Here is a 20,057-nt window from a genome sequence, read left to right on the forward strand (position 1 = left end):
CAATATTATCCAAGCATATGACTTAAATATCCATTAAAGATGTTTTCCATAAAATGTGAACATGACTCAATCTGTTTTTAATTGATTTGAGTTCATGCTTTGTAATTTTGCTGCTAACTCATTTTTTGCTTTTTAAAACTGAAGAAGCCAGTCCTAAGGGGTCAATAACACAGCTGTTTATTGTGTTCACGATATTAAAGACAAATCAAAAGGAACTAATTTCCAACAGGTCAAAGGCAAGAAATCCATCTCGCATTTTGATATACGGTCTGTTGATTCAGATTTTCAAATTTGAGTTGATTCCATTCTTGAAGGCCTGTTTCTCTTCACGATTTGCTTTAATTCACAGGTGTCAAACTGAAGGCCTCGGGGCCAGATCAGACCTTCTTTTCAGTCATGCCATGATTGGCTGTTGCAGATAAGACTGACCATGAAAAAAAACAAGAATGACATCATTTTCTTTATGCAGTATTTTTAATGTTTTAATTCAACTCAACATTAGTATTGCACAACACAAAAATAGCTATGGTGACGAAATAACAATAACTTTAAGAAATCCTTGCCTCAAATCGGGGGCATAAAAATCTTGGTGGGCGGGCACCGAGAGACAGAGAAAACGGTCCGTTTTCTTCACCGGCTGGATTGATCGTTAGTCAAATAGGTGTCCGTTGGTACTTTATGTTCTCTGACTGTACATTAGGGGGCAGTGTTACTAAACTATAAATATCCTGTTGAGATGGAAAAAGGAAGGTCCCGTAAAAGTGACTGAGTCGTAGGAATTCGTGTTGTGGTGTAAATAACCTGTTAAGAAAATACAGTGTTTGGCTACATTCTGACCTTGTTACTTTGCCTCCCGACACCACACACTTAACCCGGGTAGGGACGAAGAGACCGTCAAAAACCCACTTACAGCCTTGTTTAGTTAGTCCTTGGTCCATCTCGTCCACCGCCCCCAAAATGAGCGTCCTTACAGGACGGGCGTATGGACCTTGCCGTCCCAGGGACGAAATGCCCATCTCTGGTATTTGACAGACAAAATAATTTTACTCCACATTGGCAGCTCCACACTTCCGTACCATAGTGATGGTACGTGGAGCGCTGAATTGGATTAAAGTTCAATGTACTATAGTACAGCACAGAAGTTATACTATGATTTTTAAACTTTTCTTGCGTTTTCAAAGTCAGCTTTTCCCACGTGAAAATTGCTCTTGAACTCCACACGGAAACACCCAATAAATTCGAATTGGACATTTTATTCCTGACTTATTTTCGATTCACAACACCTAAATTACAGTTCGTTTCACCTAAATTTTCACTTTACATTGTTAGATATTTTATTATCCACAAGTGTATTCAGTAGTGAAAAACATAAGCAATATCACGTATGAGGATGTGTGATTAAAGGGGGAGGAGAAACCAAGCAGGCGACCCTCCAGCCGCCGCTCCTCATCACCATTATCTAGCCCAGTCAGTGCGAGTGTGTGGCGGTCACACGGACTGCGCTCGCTTGGTCCTTTACAACTTCTAAAGCTTATCACCAGCACGCAGCGACCTCATTTTTCTTGAAAATATCCATCATCCGTTGTCCATGGACCCCTGCGGGGAGCCTGTCGACCGACCTCCGAGGTAAGCATTTGAAGTGAGAATTGTGACGCTTGTCGGGCGGGGAGGAACAGCTGCTAGTTTAGCTTAGCTTTAGGTACATGCTAACTCCGCGACGGCGCGACGCGGCTCTCCGCAGCTGGAATCCGGAGGGGCGGTTGTGTTTTTGTTACCGCTTGTCTTTACTTGACTTAGTCCATTTTCCTCAAATAAACGTATACATTAAGCACGAATGCGAACGAGGAACTCCAAAACCTGTTTTAGCGTGACGGCGTTTTTAAAAACTCTATGAATTATGTTTAAAAAAAGTGGCACGTGCATTATTTTTAGTATCGAAGCTAGAGGACATTAGCCAAACTTTTGTTCAGATTTTATTTGTTTGTATGATGAACCGCCAAATAAAAGTGTCCGTGGTTTTATTTGAACGTATTAAGTTTTCGAGAAAGAGTTTTTAAGTAGGAGTTGGTCAAACTTGGTGGTTTAAAAATGGTTGCTGGTTGTCTGTCTTCTATTGTTAAGTCCTTATTTGCATTCAATGGCTTCTTCGGCACAAAAAAACATCCACAGGTCACAGAAATCGCCCACACACCAGGTAGTACAAGAAATACCCCTTTTTTAATGATTAATTTTAGATGGCAAGAGTGTCCATAAACTTTCATAGCTGATGTCATACTTGTTCAGACTTTGTTCAAGTTAAGTCAAGTACAACTTTATTGTCAAATGCGCTGTATGTGCAACATACAGCACAGGTGAAATTTCTTCCCTGGCATCTGACAGTAACGTGAATAAAATATTGACATTTGTCAATTTGACTCTGTCGCTTTCAAGTGATCTGTTGTTGTGTCTGTTGCTTGATCCTGTATGACCATAAAAAAATGTCCAAATGTTTCTTCAAACATTGGTTTGTATTTTCTGTTTGTGCTTTGTGTTGTTGTGGTACCTCCCGGAGTCATCCGTCATCCCCATGGTTGTTGTTGCGAACTGTGCAAGCCGCTGCAGTTTTTGTGTTCTCGTGTGGTCTGTCTCGTTGGATGGGACCCCTCCAGAGACCGTGGTGTACCAGCTGCGCCCATAATGAATCGGCCGGGCTCAGGATGGGTTGCCATGGCTGGGATGCCGGCACGCGTTTGTTCTGCCATCCTGCTTCAGCACCCCCAGCTCGTGTTTGCATGTCGCACGCACTTTGAATGTGAATTTGCCTTTTACTCTATTGTGTCTCGAAGGGTTTCCGTATTTGTCCAGTGTTCTCCTGCAATTCAAAGCAAGGGAGTGGAGGGGGTGTGGGGGGGCTGTTGTGTAAGAACTGTTTGCTCAACGCTCCTACGAGATTAGCAGTTGCTTTAAAACACAAAAGAGCCATACTGAAAACAACTAAAATTCGAATTACACTGTAAGATTAACGGTGTAATCTGATGAGAAAAATGTGAATTTTATTCAAGATCCAATAAAAAAGTGAAAAACATTTTTTGATATTTTAATCATTTTTTTAGTTTAAAAAGTCCTACATTTTGGAAATAAGTCACTATTTTAGAAACTAAAGTTGTAATTTGAAAAAGATTTTATATTTATATATAATACAGAATTTATTTTTTTTGGAGGGGGGTTAGTGCTTGATTCATATTCCACAAACGCAGTATTAATTTAATCAGAATGCGGTGGTTAGACTCGTGGAGGCGCATAGAACATTTTCCTATAAAGAAAATGTTGGGTTTGACTTCCCCTGAAAGGTCACATGGGCGTGTGGCAAACCAAGCGAACTTGTTTCCATCTGGAGCTTGGATGTGATTTTATGTGTGCAGCTAATCTATGCGATCGGAATATGTCGGGCGATCTCACTTATGGATAATCGGAATCTGCAGCGTTAAAAAACCCTGATCGGAACATCCTTAGCATACAGTATATCATAATTTAAAATTCCTTTCAGGAAGAGTTGTATGTTTTCAAGATAAAAATTGTATATTCGAGACTCGAAGTTGTATATTTTAAAGATTAAAAGGCTGTTGCGAGAATAGTTGTGTATTTAAAAAGTGGTCCCCAGAGTGAGTGCTATGCGTTCTGCCAACCCTTTGGAGATGTGAATAGCGACGCTGACCCTTGAGCTCTTGTCCCTATACGAAGATCTATATTTAACCCAAGCGCCCCTCTCACGTCCACTCATGTGTGCAAGTATGCATGCGGACATCGATTTACGGCATAGAATTTTAATGACCCGTAGGCATGAAGAAAAAGCTTGCTGGCAGCCATGTGTCGTGACTTAAGAGCGTGTCGTCCTCAAGTATGTCTGACACGAGAGGCGAGGGCGGAGCATTTGTTGGAAGTCATGCCGGCGCATTGTTTCGGTTTAGTAGAAATGAAAATGGGAGCAGGAAGGACAATGAAGCCAAAAGAACATAGTGTAACTAATTGGCTTCTCTACCCCCTCGTCTGACTTCCAAAGTCTTCTGTTAAATGCTTGAGCGCATTGTTTTTTTTCTTTTGGGATTACATTTTTGGGTAGTTGGATAAATACAAAGTTTTGAAATCACTGAATAATCATGCCTCATCTTCCATTATGACCGATACTGCAATTTTGCCGCCTGTAAATTGAGGTGGTGGGGGGGGGGGGTCTTTAGTTGAAGCGTCTGACGAGTTGCGTTGTGATGGTGCCTCCTTTTAACGAGTGCAAATTATTGACTCTTTGGCAACAGCCACTAAGGCATCATCCACCAAGTGACAAGCAGGATGGTCGAGGGTTGATCATCTGGAGCAATTGTGATTAGTCAGGCCTCTCCGGTCAACTGTGCTGTGCAGCCCCCCGTGTAAACAAACACAATCCGTTTGTTGGGCCGATCCACAATTGTCCATTGTGAGCCGGTAAAAATATTCTTCTGCAGGTTTCAAAAAAAAAAAAAAAGGCTGACTTCAACAGTTTAGCTTAAGGTACTAAAAATGACATTTGACACACACTGCAGTTGGAGGGGGGGGGGGGGGGAGCACTGAAACCATTTCACAGCTGGAGGCGTTGACCACAAAAGAAAGAAGGGTGGGGGTGGAATTGCATTAAAAATGCTGTTGATAACAATTTTCAAGAGGTCAAATGTCGGCACTTGATGGTGTCAGATCCTGATAACAGTTAGCAAAAATCTATTGGATAACTCTGTATTCAAAGCACTTCATCAGGTACGTAATTGCACGAAAAAAAAGACATTAAACAATTGCATTTTTGTCCAAATCCAGAGTTAGTGGAACGGTAAAAGAACTTTTTTTTCTCAGAAAATGAGTACCTACTTGTCTTGTTTTTCTCCTTTTTGTGAAGTAACAGAGTAGAAACCAACAACCTGATGTTAGCCGTTTATCTGCCTCAGTGGCGTGAGTCTTGAGTATTTATTTCACCGATTGCAGACGTGCTAACTCCTGTAGCTGGTTGCGCAAACATCTTCGAGTCAATGAAACCTTCTTCGTGCAACCCACTATAAGTATGACTGACTGTAAACAGGCCTGAATGAATTCATCAAATTAAAATCGACGTCACACTGTAGTAGAACGCAATTTTGAAATCGCCCAAGGCTGCAATTTGGAGGGAAAATAAACACAGCTGCTCTATTTCGATCGCTCGGTAGGCTTTATTTGTAATGTGTCCTCGCCATTAGATCTTTCAGTCCTATTTGCAACTGAAACGTCTTACTATTTGTGTGTGTGTGTGTGTGTGTGTGTGTGTGTGTGTGTGTGTTTTGTTTTACAGCTCGTGGCATTGAGTGACCCGGTACCTGTCCACCCAGTAGGACCGGTTGCCGATAGTCCACTGCAGTCTGCCACTATGGAAGAATAGCAAAGGGAATCTCTCCTTCTTCACAGAAACCGTTGTACCTGTGCCCCCCCCCCCTCCCCCAAAACTAACACACAGACAAATCCCACCCCCTTGCTGTCTCCTTTGCCAGTCAGGCGGCGAGGTGGGCAGCGGCCTTGTCATCCTGCTAAAAGCGTTGTGGCTGCATACGCTCGCCCCTTTTGTCATGGAGACTGCTGCTGTTGTTGTTGTTACCGTAGAGTCTCTCAGGCACAGGGAAAAGCAGGAGGCGGTGTGAAGTTTGCAAAAAAAGACAGGAAGACGTCCGCCGGACCTGCGGAAGGACATGAAATTCAGCAGGGGGGTGAAAAGCACGCCATGCGGCACCAGCGTCGCCCCCTTTCGCCAGTCAGAGATTGGACCAAAAGCCAGGTTTTGAAATATTTGGAACAAACTTAATCTGCAGCGAGGAATGAATTGAGCAATGGAAGACTGATTTTTTTTTTTTTTTTTTTGTCCTCCTCCCTTTTTGGAAGAACTTTACTCTTGGTCTGTTTGGTGGTGGTCTCCCGGAGTGAAAGCCCACCAAAAGTGCCTTTTTTACGTTGCGTTAGATTTGTGAATATTTTTTGATTTGACTTCGGGGTGGATGCCGACATGACCAACAAATAGCGGAAAATCCACCGCTTCCTTGCGATAGGGCGCAGACTTTCACACGTTGCCTTGCTTCCCGTACCACCATGATCTCACTGCAGTCCAAATGGCGTTACCTGTTCATGTTCCTGGGCATCCAGCTGGTGGTCATGGCGTTGCTGTCCCGGGAGGGCTACCAGAAGAGGGTCTCCTACTTCATACGCATCTTCCGCAAGTCGGACCCCGCCGGCGCGCAGGCTCAGAACCGCACGGCCACAGACGTGCCCGTCGGCAACGTGTACGCCAACCTCTCTCGCCTGTCTAAGGCGGAGACCGATGGAGGAGATATCTTCTACTGTCCCAAGACGTCGCCTCTCTTAGGTGAGTGGCGAAGACGAAGACTTTGAAACACAACAAACCTTTTGGTGTGTTGTGTTTCAACTCAAACTGCCTCTTTGGACACCAGTGACATTGTGTTATCTAGCTTCAATAACCCTTTGTCAAAAAAAAAAAAAGATTGCAGTATGCATTCAATCTTGAAGTGAAAATCACGCCAGATTATGTCACTGAAGGAAGTCCCCAAATTTAGTGGTGTTTATAAACAGCCTAGATCAGGGGCGTGAAACTCATATCAATCGCGGGGCCAATTTGGGGTTCCGTCTTCCCTCGGAGGGCCGTTATGACAGTGAAACCACAAAATTATTACTTGTGCGTAACCTATTAATAGAATGCTAATTTTGAAATCAGTCAAATCAATTATAATAGTTTGCTCAAGTGAGTGTAAACTGGGTAACAAAATGATTGCACAGTCTCAGCGTTATTTATTACACGTGACTAATTGACATTTTGCGACAGATTTTAGCAAGATGATACACATGGTTTGCTTTCGCGGGCCACATAAAATGACCTGGCGGGCCGGATCTGGCCCCGGGGCCTTGAGTTTGACACCCGTGGCCTAGCATATAAATGTTCTTTTGACATTAGAACATAGTTAAATATGTCGAGGAAAAAAAAATTGATTGGGTTAAAAATATACTTAAGTCAACAAAGACCGACTTTTTTTAACAATATCTATTAAAACAAGTAGTCCCTTTATGTTAAGTCAAGACTCGTTGTTTTGTTTTGTTTTTAAATACAAATGATCAAAAATGTGCATTTTTGCAAGTTACTGGAGTGAGATTCCCCAGGCTGGCAAAGAATGCCTCATTCCCAAATTTGGTTCCTCTCTCGAAACTAAACACCTGCTTCGATATTCGTGTTCTTTAGGTCAGTTGGCACATTTCAGTTGAAAAGAAATGACAGGTTTTGATTTTCTTAGACTTGGAGCTTTGTGCCTTTCGACTCTCAATTTAACAAGGCAGTTAAAATGGCAGACAGGAAGATTGTCACCAAAACAATTTCCTTTACTCAATCATCGAAAGAATTTCAGGTTTCAGAAGATGAAACTTGATTTCCACAGCCTCGGGTTGCTTTTCGTTTAGAAATGTGATCAGCGGAAAAAAAATCTTGTGACTCGTTAACGTCAGTGTGATTCATATCTCCTTTTGTTTGATTTTTCTGAGTGTCGAACTCCATGCCACGCACTTGTCACACACGACCTTTAACATCCTAATCCGTGTTCATGTTTGCTCTTTGCGAAAATATTGCTGTCCGAACATGTATTTTCCTATTGTGCTGCTGGTGATGTCACACAAAATGCACAGTACCTTGATTACCTGTAAGCACGTCTTGCCTGGTAGAATCTTCGCAGAAGCTGAGATTGGGTTGAAGCGACGTCGGAATTTTTGCTGTGATATGTGTCGAGGAATTCACATTCCTTTTCAAAACAAATTCTTATCACTTATTTGAAGTGTGTCGTCAAACTGGCTGAGTTGGTCGGACGAGGTCTTTCCAAGGATATTTCAGAACGACTTGGAAAAATGCAGTACACATTTCTGATGGGAAATTCAGTCACTCTTGCTTGTGTTGTGTTAACGGGACAGGTCGGCTTTCCACTGAACTGTTCATGAATTTTTAAAGTATCTGTTCAAAACATGCAGGATGGTTGTTTCCTGGAGTTCTTTATGCAGTGTACATAGATGTTGTGATGGATGTATTACTGTAAAATCGTACCCAACCAAAGATATGAATGCCGAGGTACGCTTTTATTTTGAAGTTATTCCTGGCAGCATGTCAAGGCGCAATGGCCAACTTTAACGACAACGGTGTCTTGAAATAATGTGCACCTACTTGATGAATGGTGATAAAAACAAAAAGAAACAAAAAACGTAATTATGCTGACGCTGTATTGTACGGCGCCTGTTGCCAGCGCATAGCAGCGGCCGCACTGGTGGCTCGCGGTGCTGGCGAGAGCCGTCCGATTACTTACTCAATGACTTTGCACACTTTGATGTTGACAGCCTAGCACAATTGCCCTTCCTACTGATCACCTTTGAACAAATCAGGCCGAGTACTCAAATGTGCTGTTTTAGTCGGCAAAGTCGCTATTATCGCTGGGACATCACTGCATGAGCAAGTGGTGCGTTTACGAGCTCGGCATGCTCATTGCGACCGCTCAATAGCATCACTTAGCCAAAAAAAGCAAAACACTTCATTACACCATCACATCGGTTTCTGCAGCCTGTCATCTATATCATAAAACATTTGAGTTTAGCACCGTTTAATCATGTGCAACTGATGTATGTTCTGTCAAGTGCGATGCTGCAGCTGTTATGAGAGTGCTCAATATGTTTTGTTTTTTTTAAACCTCAAAGCAAAATTGGTGTCTGCCTTTTGAGGGAATATTTGCTTATTTGACTCACAATTTTATATATATATATATATATATATATATATATATATATATATATTAGTCTGTATTCATGTCCATCTTTTATAGTTTGCTCATGTCGATTTATTTCATTTATTTTTATTATTATTATTATTATTTTTTAATCCATCCACTTAATTTTTCCATCTCATTTCAGCCGGGCCGATCCACGTCAGCTTCCCGTCAGGCCTCACGCTGGCCGAGGTGCGGCGCAAGAATCCGCTAGTGGAGCGCGGCGGGCGCTACCGGCCGGCCAACTGCGAGGCGCGCCACCGCACGGCCGTAGTCATCCCGCACCGCCATCGCGAGCACCACCTCAGGTTCCTACTCTACTACCTGCACCCGTTCCTGCAGCGTCAGCAGCTCAACTACGCCATCTACGTCATTCACCAGGTCAGTCAGCCATTTTCTTTGGCGCTCGTCCTCATTTCCATCGCAGCTGGTACACCGTGGACTGGTGCCAGGCGCCGCTAAGTTAGCAAATGTTTTCGGTCGCCAAAAATGAGGATGGTCTACTTTAAGTCAATACGGCATTCCCTCCCGGGGCTATGCTGGTTCATTACGGTCCTTCTTATCCAAATCTGTGACGGGAAATGATGCACACTAGTGAAATAAACGGATCATATCTCTGTGGTTGTCCTCATTTCCTTCATCTAAAAACGGGACTCTGCTCTCGGGGCCTCCAATTTTGTTTTTTTTTCGTCACGTCCCTTCTTCATTTTGGGCATAAATTCCCAAATTACAGCATCTTCATAATTTGGCTCTAAAACATTGACAGTTGCGTGCCTTTTTATGGTCTCTGGCTGTCATTTTATGACTGTGTGATGATGCGTCATTGACAGATGTTGATCCACCCATAAAGTAGGGTGTTTATTTACACAACTACAGATGGGGGAGGCGCCTGTTCAAGGGTGCAAAAGACATAGGATAATTAATAACGCAACATTAACGGGATTAGAACATTCCAAGAGAGCAAATAAATAATATTTTAAAAGAACCAATGGGGAAAAAGAAACAAGACTGATTGGGAACAAATGGGCACATGTGTACATGTACAATGAGACTTCCTGTTTTGATTTTTCCATGATGGGAAAAGGGAGACGTTCGCCCACCTTCCATCCATTTTTCTGAACCACTTATCCTCACAAGAGTCGCCGCTTTTTTCATTTTCCCCAAATTCCGTTTCATTTTTATCTGCCGTGCAGGCGGGCAGCTACACATTCAACCGGGCCAAGCTGATGAACGCCGGCTTCCGCGAGGCCATGCGTGAGGAGGACTGGGACTGCCTGTTCTTCCACGACGTGGACCTCATCCCCGAGGACGATCGCAACACCTACGTGTGCGACGCAAACCCCAAGCACGCCGCCATTGCCATGGACAAGTTTGGTTACAAGTGCGTTCACACCAGTGTCACTTCTGTTGATATTGTACATGTGTCTAGGAAATATTTTTCATGACCGGGGTTGTGTTGGTTTTTTTTTCCCAGTCTTGCCAGGAAGATTCTTAACACTCCCTTCAATCATCAAGTCATGTTTTGTGTGGTATTCGCCCCGCAGGCTTCCGTATCAGATGTACTTTGGAGGAGTGTCGGCTCTCACGCCTCTCCACTACCTCAAAATGAATGGCTTCCCCAACAACTACTGGGGCTGGGGCGGCGAGGACGACGACATCGGTGTCAGGTGAGGCCTCTCGGTGACACGAGGAACGCCCTATCCTTATTTTCAAAATGAGACAATGAAGAAATGGATTCCTCGTCAAGTTGACAATCGGAGCCATAACGCGCGCGCTCTTGTCTACCCAGAGTGTCTCTGGCGGGAATGTCCATCTCGCGTCCGTCCCTGAAGGTGGGCCGCTATAAGATGATCAAACACAAGCTGGACAAAGGCAATGATGTCAACCCAAAGAGGTATGCCCAAAAAATGATCAATGTACATTCAAGGCGCTTTTTTGAACCCTTAATGATAGAGTTGTAATCCCAATGCTTGTTCTGTGTATGAAATAAGTCGAAAAGAAGTGTCTCACTTTGGCTTTACAAAATATCTTTAGAATGAAGACAAAGTGGTCCACGCAAGTTTCTTTTTATGAGTACAGAGTAGATACTTATACTCTTGGCATTTTTTTTTTTTGTGCATGAATTTAATCTTTTCATTTTAATTTTTTCATAGCTTTAATATTTTCCATTTATATTAACAATTATATGCAGTATTTAAAAATGCATTTTTTAAATGAGTTTATCTGTTGTTCAATTCATTTGACTTACATTTTTTTGCTTGTTTTTCAAAATGGAATTCTGCTAAATATTGCTCTTTTTGCGATTTCAATTTTTTTTAATGGATTTCTTTATTTCTATTGTACTTAATATTTTCTTAATTTGTTGAATTCAGAATATGTTTGCAGTTTCCTTTTTTTTAGTTTTTACTATTCCTTCTTTCATCTCTTCAGCTGGTGTTTTTATGTGCATTAAATGAACTTCTATGTGGGGCGGCACGGTGACTCCTGGTTAGCACGTCCGCCGCGCAATGTACAGATGCAGGGTTCGATTCCGGCTCCGGCCTCCCCGTATTGAGTTTGCGCATTCTCCGCGTGCCTGCGTGGGTTTTCTCTGGGTACTCCAGTTTCAACCTACATTCTAAAAACATGCGTGGCAGGTTAATGGTGAACTCTAAATTGTCACTAAGTGTGAGTGTGAGTGCGGATGGCGTCTGTGTGCTCCAGCACGCCTGCGACCCTCGTGAGGAGAAACAGATTAGAAAATCAAATGGATGGAACTTCGATGTAATCCCATCCATTCGATTGGCAAATTTCTTAGAAGCAATTTGAATTCATTTTTTTTAAATGTGATTTTTAATGCCTATTTTTTTTTTTTTTTCGATAAAATTTCGATGTATTTTTGTGTGTCCAGGTTCAACATGCTGGCCAAGACGCGTCACACTTGGAAGCTGGACGGTATGAACACGGCTGAGTATGAAGTTTTGTCCCGGGAGTACCTCCCGCTCTACACAAACATCACTGTCCACATCGGCACCGAGGCCGGGCTGAAACCGCTGCCACCACGGCCCACTGTCCCGATCTCTGCCAAGGCCTCTGTCAAGGCCGCCACTCCGAAACCTGACAAATAGCCCGTTGTCATTTTTTTTTTTTTTTTTTTTTTTTGAGAGGCCTTATTCGTCCTCGCGGACTTGGCGCATCTTTTGAAAAATATCAACTACCCCTGTCGCGTTGGACTCTGTGAGTTTATCGACGGTGCCGCCATATGCTGGCTGCTCAAACCTCCTGATGCCTTCCAATACTTGCGCAATCCTATCTTCCACTATTGATGCTCCTTCGTTTACTTCTTTTCAAGTGGGGAGGGGGTGGTGGGTGTGATGCTACTACAGTCAAAGGATATGGCCTAGTGTACACATTTTGAGAAAATGAATACTTAACAAGCATATCGTGGCACATTTTGCAGTAGTTTCATATTTCACTTCCACAGGTGGTATTTGCAGTTAATTCCACAGGCCTTCATATTTGACTTTTTGTGTTTGATGGGTAGGACACAAAGCGGCCAGGTTGCAAAAAAATTATCAGTCCAATTAAGTTATCATTAAGAAAAGGATAAATATCAATATTTTGAGCACAATTCCTTTTTTTTTTTTTTTTTTTTTTAACATTTTTATATGGATATTTAGTTAGTCTACCAAAAATAATCAAAAAGAAACCAACAAATTAGAATTATATTCATGTCAACAGCGGTGCCTGAAAAGAACTTCAATGAGTATTATAAAGTGAAAAGTAATTGCAAAAAATAATCAATAGATTAAAATTTTAGTATGCAAATAATAATGAAATAAAATACCACGCTACTCGTTCAGAACCAACACATTAAAAACTGTTTTCATCATCAGTCTCTCCAATAAAACTTCAAAAATCTAAATCAACATTTTTCATCACGAATGAAGTTACATTAGGAAATTCCTCATTTCTCTTGCGTGACACCCTTTCAACAAAAAAATCACTAACTCAAAATTAAGTCTTAGTTGGAATCATTTAATTTTTGACTTTTTTTGCCTTTCAAGAATACTTTTTTATTTTTATTTTATTTTTTACTTTTATAAACTTGAAGAAAAAAAATGTGCTTCTTCTCCCAACACGCAAAAACAAAATATTGTAATTTTTCCAAAATGCTAAGAAAATATTTTTGGATTTTCTGATTGAGGGACAAAAAAAACAACTTTTGCACCTGGCGGTGACAAATACTGCACAGCTCTCCTTCCTTTCATGCAGTAAATGTCCACCACGTTCTCTTTGTCTTTACATCCACCAAGCAGAGACATCAAACATACACGAGTGTTCTTATACAAGATCATTGTAATCTGAATATTAATCCACAATGTTGTAATCAGCGTCTCAGGAAGCCACCGACCAAAGAGAATCTGGGAGGTACGGAGTATGTATACCAGCTATTATGGAAAGTTCTTTCAGCATTTATTCTATTTCCTTGATGTCCAGCTGAAGGTCTCTTTACTCGTATGCTCATTGTCCTCACTAGTAATACAATTCATTGCAGTAATGAAACAGTCTTTATGAGTTGTTTTTTTTTTTTTTAAATGAACTTCAACTCATACCACTTTGGGCCTGTTAGTACACAATTAAACTTTTTTTTTTCCTTATCCTTGATATCCATCTTAAGTTCCATGTGCTAGGATGCTCAATGAGGCGCACTAGTAGACTACCCAAGTTGATGTTTGTGCAGTACTAGTCCTACAAGGTAAAGCCGTTTGATATCTCGGATATCCATCCTGAGGTCCATGCTCTTCTCCTTCACGAGTAACAATATAGTGCACTAGTATAAGAAGTAGGGAGTATTATTATGATGACTACATGTCACTAATGAGGTACACCAGTTGTGCTGAGAAGTCTGTGCTGCGAGTATTAGAATTGCCCTATTAGAGATGACGAGCCTCCTAGTGCATGGACCTTAAGATTGGTATGAAAAAATGCTTTCTACAACTTTTCATTCATGGGTTGTGATCAATTGATTTCGACTTGGCAGCATATTGAAGCCACTCCGCATATTAGCAGGTCAGTGCACTGTAAAAAGTGTCCGGATTTTTAGTGTAACTTTTTTTTTCTTTGTTACATTGCAGGTTAGTACTGGACCGGGGTACTGTTAGCTCTGCTCGTGTATGTGAGTGTGTGTGTGTTCAACACACTCGAGTGGCCTTAAATTGTGTAATAAATCGATTATTCAAATGCTGTATGGAGGGTGGAGTAATTATGCAACTGTTGAACAAATGTTTTATTTCACAGTTTTCACTGAAGACTCAAAGTGCTCCACAAAGTTGAAATACAATCACATTTTAGATTCAACATAAAAAAACTGTTTTATCAGCAATCTAGTTGTAATGGAATTGCCACCCCCCCCAACCCCCAAAAATGGTTTATAATTGAACATAGATGGCCTCAGTTGGTGGCAAAGCACTCTAAAAAAAAAAATATATATATATATATATATAATATAAATATACTCAAGCCAATTCAAAATTTTTGGCACCATGATGCCACAGGATGGCGCCAAAACGATTTTCAGTTTGATGTCAAACTGTCAATATGTCATGGTTCACTGTCGTTAAAAATTCCAAAAGTTGACATTAGCAAATGTAATCCTAGTATCTCTCCCTCTTGCGAGAGAGCAAGTAGCTAGCTACTAGCTTGATAGCTAGTAATTAGCTTGGCAAAAAAAAAAAAAAACAACACAGTTTTGCTCCATTTGTGCTTTTCACATACTTTTAAATTTGCATTGTATACTTAACGTATTAACTCAGCAATGACACAAAGGGCTGAAAAAGGGCATACGTGTACCCAAGAAACAAACATGAAAGAGAAATACAGTCCTGTATTGAGCAGAAATCACTCAAAATCATCTAAATTACTGAGTAAAAGTTAAAAAAAAAAAAAAAGTCTGGCAAACAGAATTTCTCTTCGCAACTATGCAAGTTTGCGACTGGTTCACAGTCACGGGTGGTAATTTGTAGTTTCAGCAAGCATGTTAGAATGCTTTCAGAAGCCATTTCCTGGTGTCCTATTACAACTGTATTAAAACATATGCTCAGGTCTGCACAGGCTAGCTTGTGTTTGCTCTCCCAAGAAGGTAAACAAACAGTCTTCTTTACAGTCAAACACTACTCACAAAAAGTTACAGGATATTGGGCTTTGGGACTGACATTTTCTGAATCAACATAAAATGCACTATAATCTTACTTTGATCTTCCCTAAATATGTCTGGAAATTTTGATGTGTCAACCGACTGTGGTGACTTCTGCCATTCAGGTCCTTGTTCGAGAAACTCAAATTGTAAAAAAGGATGAAACATTCAACAGTTGTACATTTACATTTTTAGAAGTCACATTAAGTTCAATGTTTTTTAGGCCGATACACTCAATGTGTTTATTGTGGGGTATTTTTTTTCTGCCTGAGAAAAATTCTATGAGCTGTTGTAGGTGACGTCATTATACTTAATTATTTTGCCGTCGCGCATGACCACTTCTTTCTGCGCCCACGTTTCCACCTCGCCGTTCTTCTCCTCGAAGCGGCGCACCATCACCCGGCCGGTGGCGGGCAGCTGGCACGGCAGGTCGCGGGCAGCTTCCTGGAACAAGCCCATCTTCATCATGTCCTTGGTCAACTTCATTGCATCGCCGCCACCGGCCGCGGGGACCAGCGCTTGGATCCTCTGTGGGGAGAGTGACCGGGGTTGCCTGGGGCTGCGGGGCAGAAGTTTAACTGGTATGTGAAAGAATCACTGGATTAACCTTTTAAAGTTACCTTTAACCTTTGTTTTTTTTCCAGGTATGCAGGTGTTAACTAGTTAAATTGCAATATTCCCTCTAGTGGTATGTGAAAGAATCACTGGATTAACCTCTTTAAAGTTACCTTTAACCTTTTTGTTTTTTTCAGGTATGCAGGTGTTAACTAGTTAAATTGCAATATCACAATTTACCACTAGATGGCAGAGATTCTTACAAAGGGTGTTCTGCTGCCGTATACTACAACATGAGTAGGAAGATGGTAAGAACATTTTCCATTGACTCGTTATCTACCTCGCCGCTCTTTGTTGAACGGAGATGGACCTCTTCGGCCCGGTGACGCTGACCGGTTCCTGATCCTTCTCTGCGGCGGAGTGAAGCGTCCCAGACCTCCGCCAGCCCTCCTCATGTCACTGATGATGCCCACCATGGAGGCCCTCAGGGCAGGATTGCTTTCCACCATCCGACATACGGCCTGGCAGTAGGGCTGGTCGCGCATCACCTCCCGGATCTTGGCTGGGCAGACGCTGGGCGTGTGCAGCCGAACGCGGGCGCAAAGCTCGGCGATGATCTTGCCCATGGCCCACACGTCCGAGCGCTGGTCCCGTTGGCTGTGGCGCTGCAGCACCTCGGGGGCTGAGTAGGCCTCGTTTCCCATGTCCACGGCCGAGTTGAGGCCGCGCCGGAAGAACTTGGCCAGACCCAGGTCGATGATCACGGCTCGGTTGGTGTTGTGTTCCACCTGGAGGTGGAGAAACGGTGAGTGGTGCGGGTTCTCAAAGCATCACTGTATAGTTAACTTGTATTAAATTTTAAGTTTAAAGCATTTGCATTTATTCATGAACGACTGTTTCTTTTTAAACAATTACAAACAAAATATGCAGATTTATTTTCATCGCAAGCGTGATTACTTTTCTTGGTCCAAACCTGTATTGGTTCTGTAATAATGGAATTTATTTGAGAGATGGCTCAATGCTGGGAAAAAAAAAAAACCTTAAGGCATTTTCAAGACGAGGTAACACTATATCTTTCAAAGAAAAAAAATCTGCAAATAGACCAGTTGACTACCTTAAGCCTATCAACCACCAAAATTTGCATGGGAAATAATTTCCATCTAATACTGTTTAGTCACTGCATCTTTTTTTTTTCTCGTACTGTTCATGGTTTGAAGACCTTTGAAAAAGATTTCGGGAAGATGACATCACCACAGTCGTGTTGGAGGGTTTTGTTTCTTTTGCATTAAGTTTTGAACCTTTCAATGGGTGGCATGCCTGTAACATAATCAATGACAGTGTAATAAATTACTTTTTTTTTCTGGGGAGGCGGGGGCAAAGCAGTGGTTTTGAAGATGCGAGGATTCTGCCTGTCAGCGATATTTTGTGACTTGCTTGAAACTGCCTAATGACTCACAAGACTGTCGAATATGATTGCGGTTGGAATGGATGGTTCTCATTTGATTAACCCTTTCATGCACCAATAATGATAACATGTCACCTGATAACATAAGCTGTCCACTGTAGTAACCGCAAGCCATGTTTAGTGAACTGTGCATGATTTGATTTAAATCAACTCAGAAGTATTCTTGAAGCTACTACTGTGTATTTCTCTTCCTTTATTGTATGCTTGTTCCTTTTTACAATAATCTTAAATCATTCAGATCATCTAGGTAGCCTACACTATCTCAACCGTCAGTCATTTTAACACTTAACGCGTGTACCCACCATGATGTTTTCAGGCTTGAGATCTTGATGGACAATATCTTTAGAGTGGAGGTGCAGAAGCCCCTCACACATGCCCAAAATGATTTTGCCTCTATTCGTTGGAGTCAGCTGTAAAATAAACAAACAAAAAAAATCATGAAAAGGCTGAAACGTTTCAAACAGGTGTCAATTCCAAAACCGGCTTTTCCTCCCTCAGGCGTGAATGAATTTGCATTGTGTGGAATTAGCATGGTGCAGTCAAAAACAAAACTTCGTTGTCTTCTTTTCCTTTTGGTTTTTCCCTTCAAATCAAAAACTAAACTTCTGAGGACTAATAATTAGATCAAGGAGGTTAAAGTATGGTCTGAGGGCTACACACGGCCCGCTCTTTTCTTTAATTCAGTCCACCAGACAAGAGACCTGTAATATTAGTTGCGTCTCTTGAACTGGATGGCGCCAGTTGGTTCCCTTGCTCACCTGTATTTTGGATTTTGCTGACTTAAAAATGGTAGTTTCCAGGTCCTCTCCGAAGATGAACTCCAGTGGAATAATCCATTTGCCGTCTTTCAGGTTGATGTTGCCCAGCAGTCTGACGATATTTGGGTGATTGGCTTTGCTATGAAAAAATGCAACGAAAACAGACATATGACGACAAAATCACTTTATGATTTGTTTTTATTGGTTTGCAATGGTGTGAAACGACTGCTTGTGAGCCTGTTTCCTTGGCTGTCCAAGGGTGAGTGGTTTGAATTTCCTGCACAATAGTTTACTTAGCCTAATACCCACTTGTACACTTCGCACTCTCTCTCCAGGTCCTTCCTGCTGATGAGGTGCTGAGGAACCTTCTTGATGGCCGCCCAGGTGTCGTTGTACTTCTCTCGGTAAACCTTGCCGAAGCAGCCTTGTGCCAGAGTTCCGGTGGAGTACGCCATCCAGGCTACCTTTGTCAGCGGTAATGGCTGCCAGTATTCACACACACAGTTCATATCATTAGGTACATCTGCAAGACCTTTTGAGATCCAAAATAATGGGATATCAAGCAAAACTGTCTCCACTGTTTGTAAAGTTTACTTAACGGACAAACATGGTCAGTGTGGAGAACTACTGATAATTCTCTGGGTACAGGAAATGGAGAAATGTAGTGGATCTAATATTGAGCCTTGAGGCACACCTCTTGAATGTTATAAACTTGAGTCCCTCTTGCAGACTATTTTTTTTTTAATCTTTCCCAGAATGCAGATTTGGGAGTGTCTGGATCATGACCCCTAAAATTTTTACTTTTGCCTGTGTGAAAGAGTCTTGATTCTGATCTGTTCTTTCAAGGAAATGCAGCAATGCGAATTCATCAAAATGCATCTGCTCATCAAGACTAAAAGCGAACAGCGTGTGATGAAATGAGTGTAAATAAGCATTCCTGGTTGGGGAGCGCCACTGTCATCGACGAACGTCGCTTGCTCTTTTCCACCTTTTCTCCGGGATCATAAAAAAAGACAATTTTCCCCCTGCCTTTGAATGTAAGACATTCGACTTCGATTTGAACGTGTGTTAACCAAAATGGGCATGGTCAGATTACAAAGAAAACACTCTCAAACCGGAAAAACCACCAGCAATTACAAAATATGCTAAATATAACCTGCATGTTAAGAATGAATAAAATTGGGATAAATTATCTATCAAGTCAACATTCCGCTGGTGTAACGTAAACATAGATTCGGTCTTCTTACCGTTGAGGCAGAGTGGAGGCATCAGGTCTGAACACGAATCGACATAGCTCTTTTATCATACTTGCTTGGCTTCGTACCACGCCTCCCTCGAGGCGGGCGGGCGGGCCTGTCCCGGCCTGACTGACTTTCTGACAACCGTATAAAAGTCTACTTCAGGCATGTCCAGCTCCGGGCCTGGAAGGCCGCCGTCCTGCCTGTTTTCCAGCTCTCCCGGCTGCAACACACCTGATTCAGATGATCGGCCAGCTGTGAAGCAGCATTCGAACGACACTGATTATTTGAATCAGGTGTGTTGCTCCTGAGAGAGCTCGAAAACAGGGAAGATAGTGGCCCATGAGGACCGACTTTGGACATCCCTGGTCTATTTATAACAAATTGAACAGGGCATAAACAGGCCCAAGTGTCATTAAAGCTCATAGCCCCAAAATTAATTTGCGTGTGGGCATTTTCTGCACTGTCAATTTGAAATAATGTCCCATTATTGAACAGAGGGGTGGAAATAAACTTTTTCTTTTGTAATTCATTTCATTTAATTCACTCTCAGAGCACTGTAAATATTGACACCTCGTCTGCTACATCTTGTTTCTCTGATCAGTTGTTTTTCCTCAGGCATGAGGGGTTCTTAATCTAATTACAGGTAAAAGATGGAGGTAGAAAGGGATGATTTGTTTTCCTCACCTGATCGAACATTTATTGGGTTTAGACTGGGCGTTTTAGCAAATGAAACAAAATGAGATTTTGTTTTTAAAACTCCCTCTTAAATTTAAGGAAATGATCCCCTGGTTTCTGTCTGACTAATTTACTTCCACTGTAGGTCAGCAAATACCAATGTGGTGACTGTCAGTTTCATTGCATTCTGTGGTACTTTAAGGAAATGTGTACTTCAAATATCCATCCATTTATCCATTTTCTAATCCCCTTATCCTCACAAGGGTCGCTGGCAAACTGGAGCCTATCCCAGCTGTCTTCGGACAGCAGGTGGGGTACAACCTGAATTGGTTGCCAGCCAATCGCAGGGCAGACATAGATGAACGA

General features: G+C 42.0%; 2 protein-coding genes across 2 annotated transcripts; one reads left to right on the forward strand and one right to left on the reverse strand.

Annotated features, from left to right (window-relative positions):
• Positions 1-1,326: 1,326 nt before the first annotated feature.
• On the forward strand, positions 1,327-12,590 carry LOC109512237 (beta-1,4-galactosyltransferase 3). Its single transcript, XM_019863832.1, has 7 exons — positions 1,327-1,626; positions 5,324-6,382; positions 8,968-9,203; positions 10,016-10,203; positions 10,367-10,489; positions 10,612-10,716; positions 11,713-12,590. The coding sequence occupies exons 2-7, from the start codon at positions 6,109-6,111 to the stop codon at positions 11,927-11,929; spliced, it is 1,143 nt and encodes a 380-aa protein (XP_019719391.1). The 5' UTR covers positions 1,327-1,626; positions 5,324-6,108; the 3' UTR covers positions 11,930-12,590.
• Positions 12,591-15,869: 3,279 nt separating this feature from the next.
• Positions 15,870-19,120, reverse strand: LOC109512105 (spindle assembly checkpoint kinase). The gene is made up of 5 exons (XM_019863608.1): positions 19,023-19,120; positions 18,085-18,257; positions 17,776-17,914; positions 17,320-17,427; positions 15,870-16,340 (listed from the first exon to the last, which is right to left on the reverse strand). Exons 2-5 carry the CDS (start codon positions 18,228-18,230, stop codon positions 15,885-15,887), a joined length of 849 nt encoding a protein of 282 aa, XP_019719167.1. The 5' UTR covers positions 18,231-18,257; positions 19,023-19,120; the 3' UTR covers positions 15,870-15,884.
• Between the last annotated feature and the right edge of the window lie 937 nt (positions 19,121-20,057).

Source organism: Hippocampus comes, unplaced genomic scaffold (genome assembly GCF_001891065.2).
Source record: "Hippocampus comes isolate QL1 unplaced genomic scaffold, H_comes_QL1_v1.1 scaffold249, whole genome shotgun sequence".
NCBI lineage: Eukaryota > Metazoa > Chordata > Actinopteri > Syngnathiformes > Syngnathidae > Hippocampus > Hippocampus comes.

Excerpts from the sequence above, each read along its gene's own strand:
- LOC109512237 (XM_019863832.1), top strand. The coding sequence starts at position 6,109 with ATGATCTCACTGCAGTCCAAATGGCGTTACCTGTTCATGTTCCTGGGC. Across the intron at positions 10,204-10,366 it reads ATGGACAAGTTTGGTTACAA|GCTTCCGTATCAGATGTACT; the intron begins GTGCGTTCACAC and ends TTCGCCCCGCAG. Across the intron at positions 10,490-10,611 it reads GACGACGACATCGGTGTCAG|AGTGTCTCTGGCGGGAATGT; the intron begins GTGAGGCCTCTC and ends TTGTCTACCCAG.
- LOC109512105 (XM_019863608.1), bottom strand. The coding sequence starts at position 18,230 with ATGGCGTACTCCACCGGAACTCTGGCACAAGGCTGCTTCGGCAAGGTT. Across the intron at positions 17,915-18,084 it reads AGAGAGTGCGAAGTGTACAA|CAAAGCCAATCACCCAAATA; the intron begins GTGGGTATTAGG and ends ATTTTTTCATAG. Across the intron at positions 16,341-17,319 it reads TCAAGCCTGAAAACATCATG|GTGGAACACAACACCAACCG; the intron begins GTGGGTACACGC and ends CTCCACCTCCAG.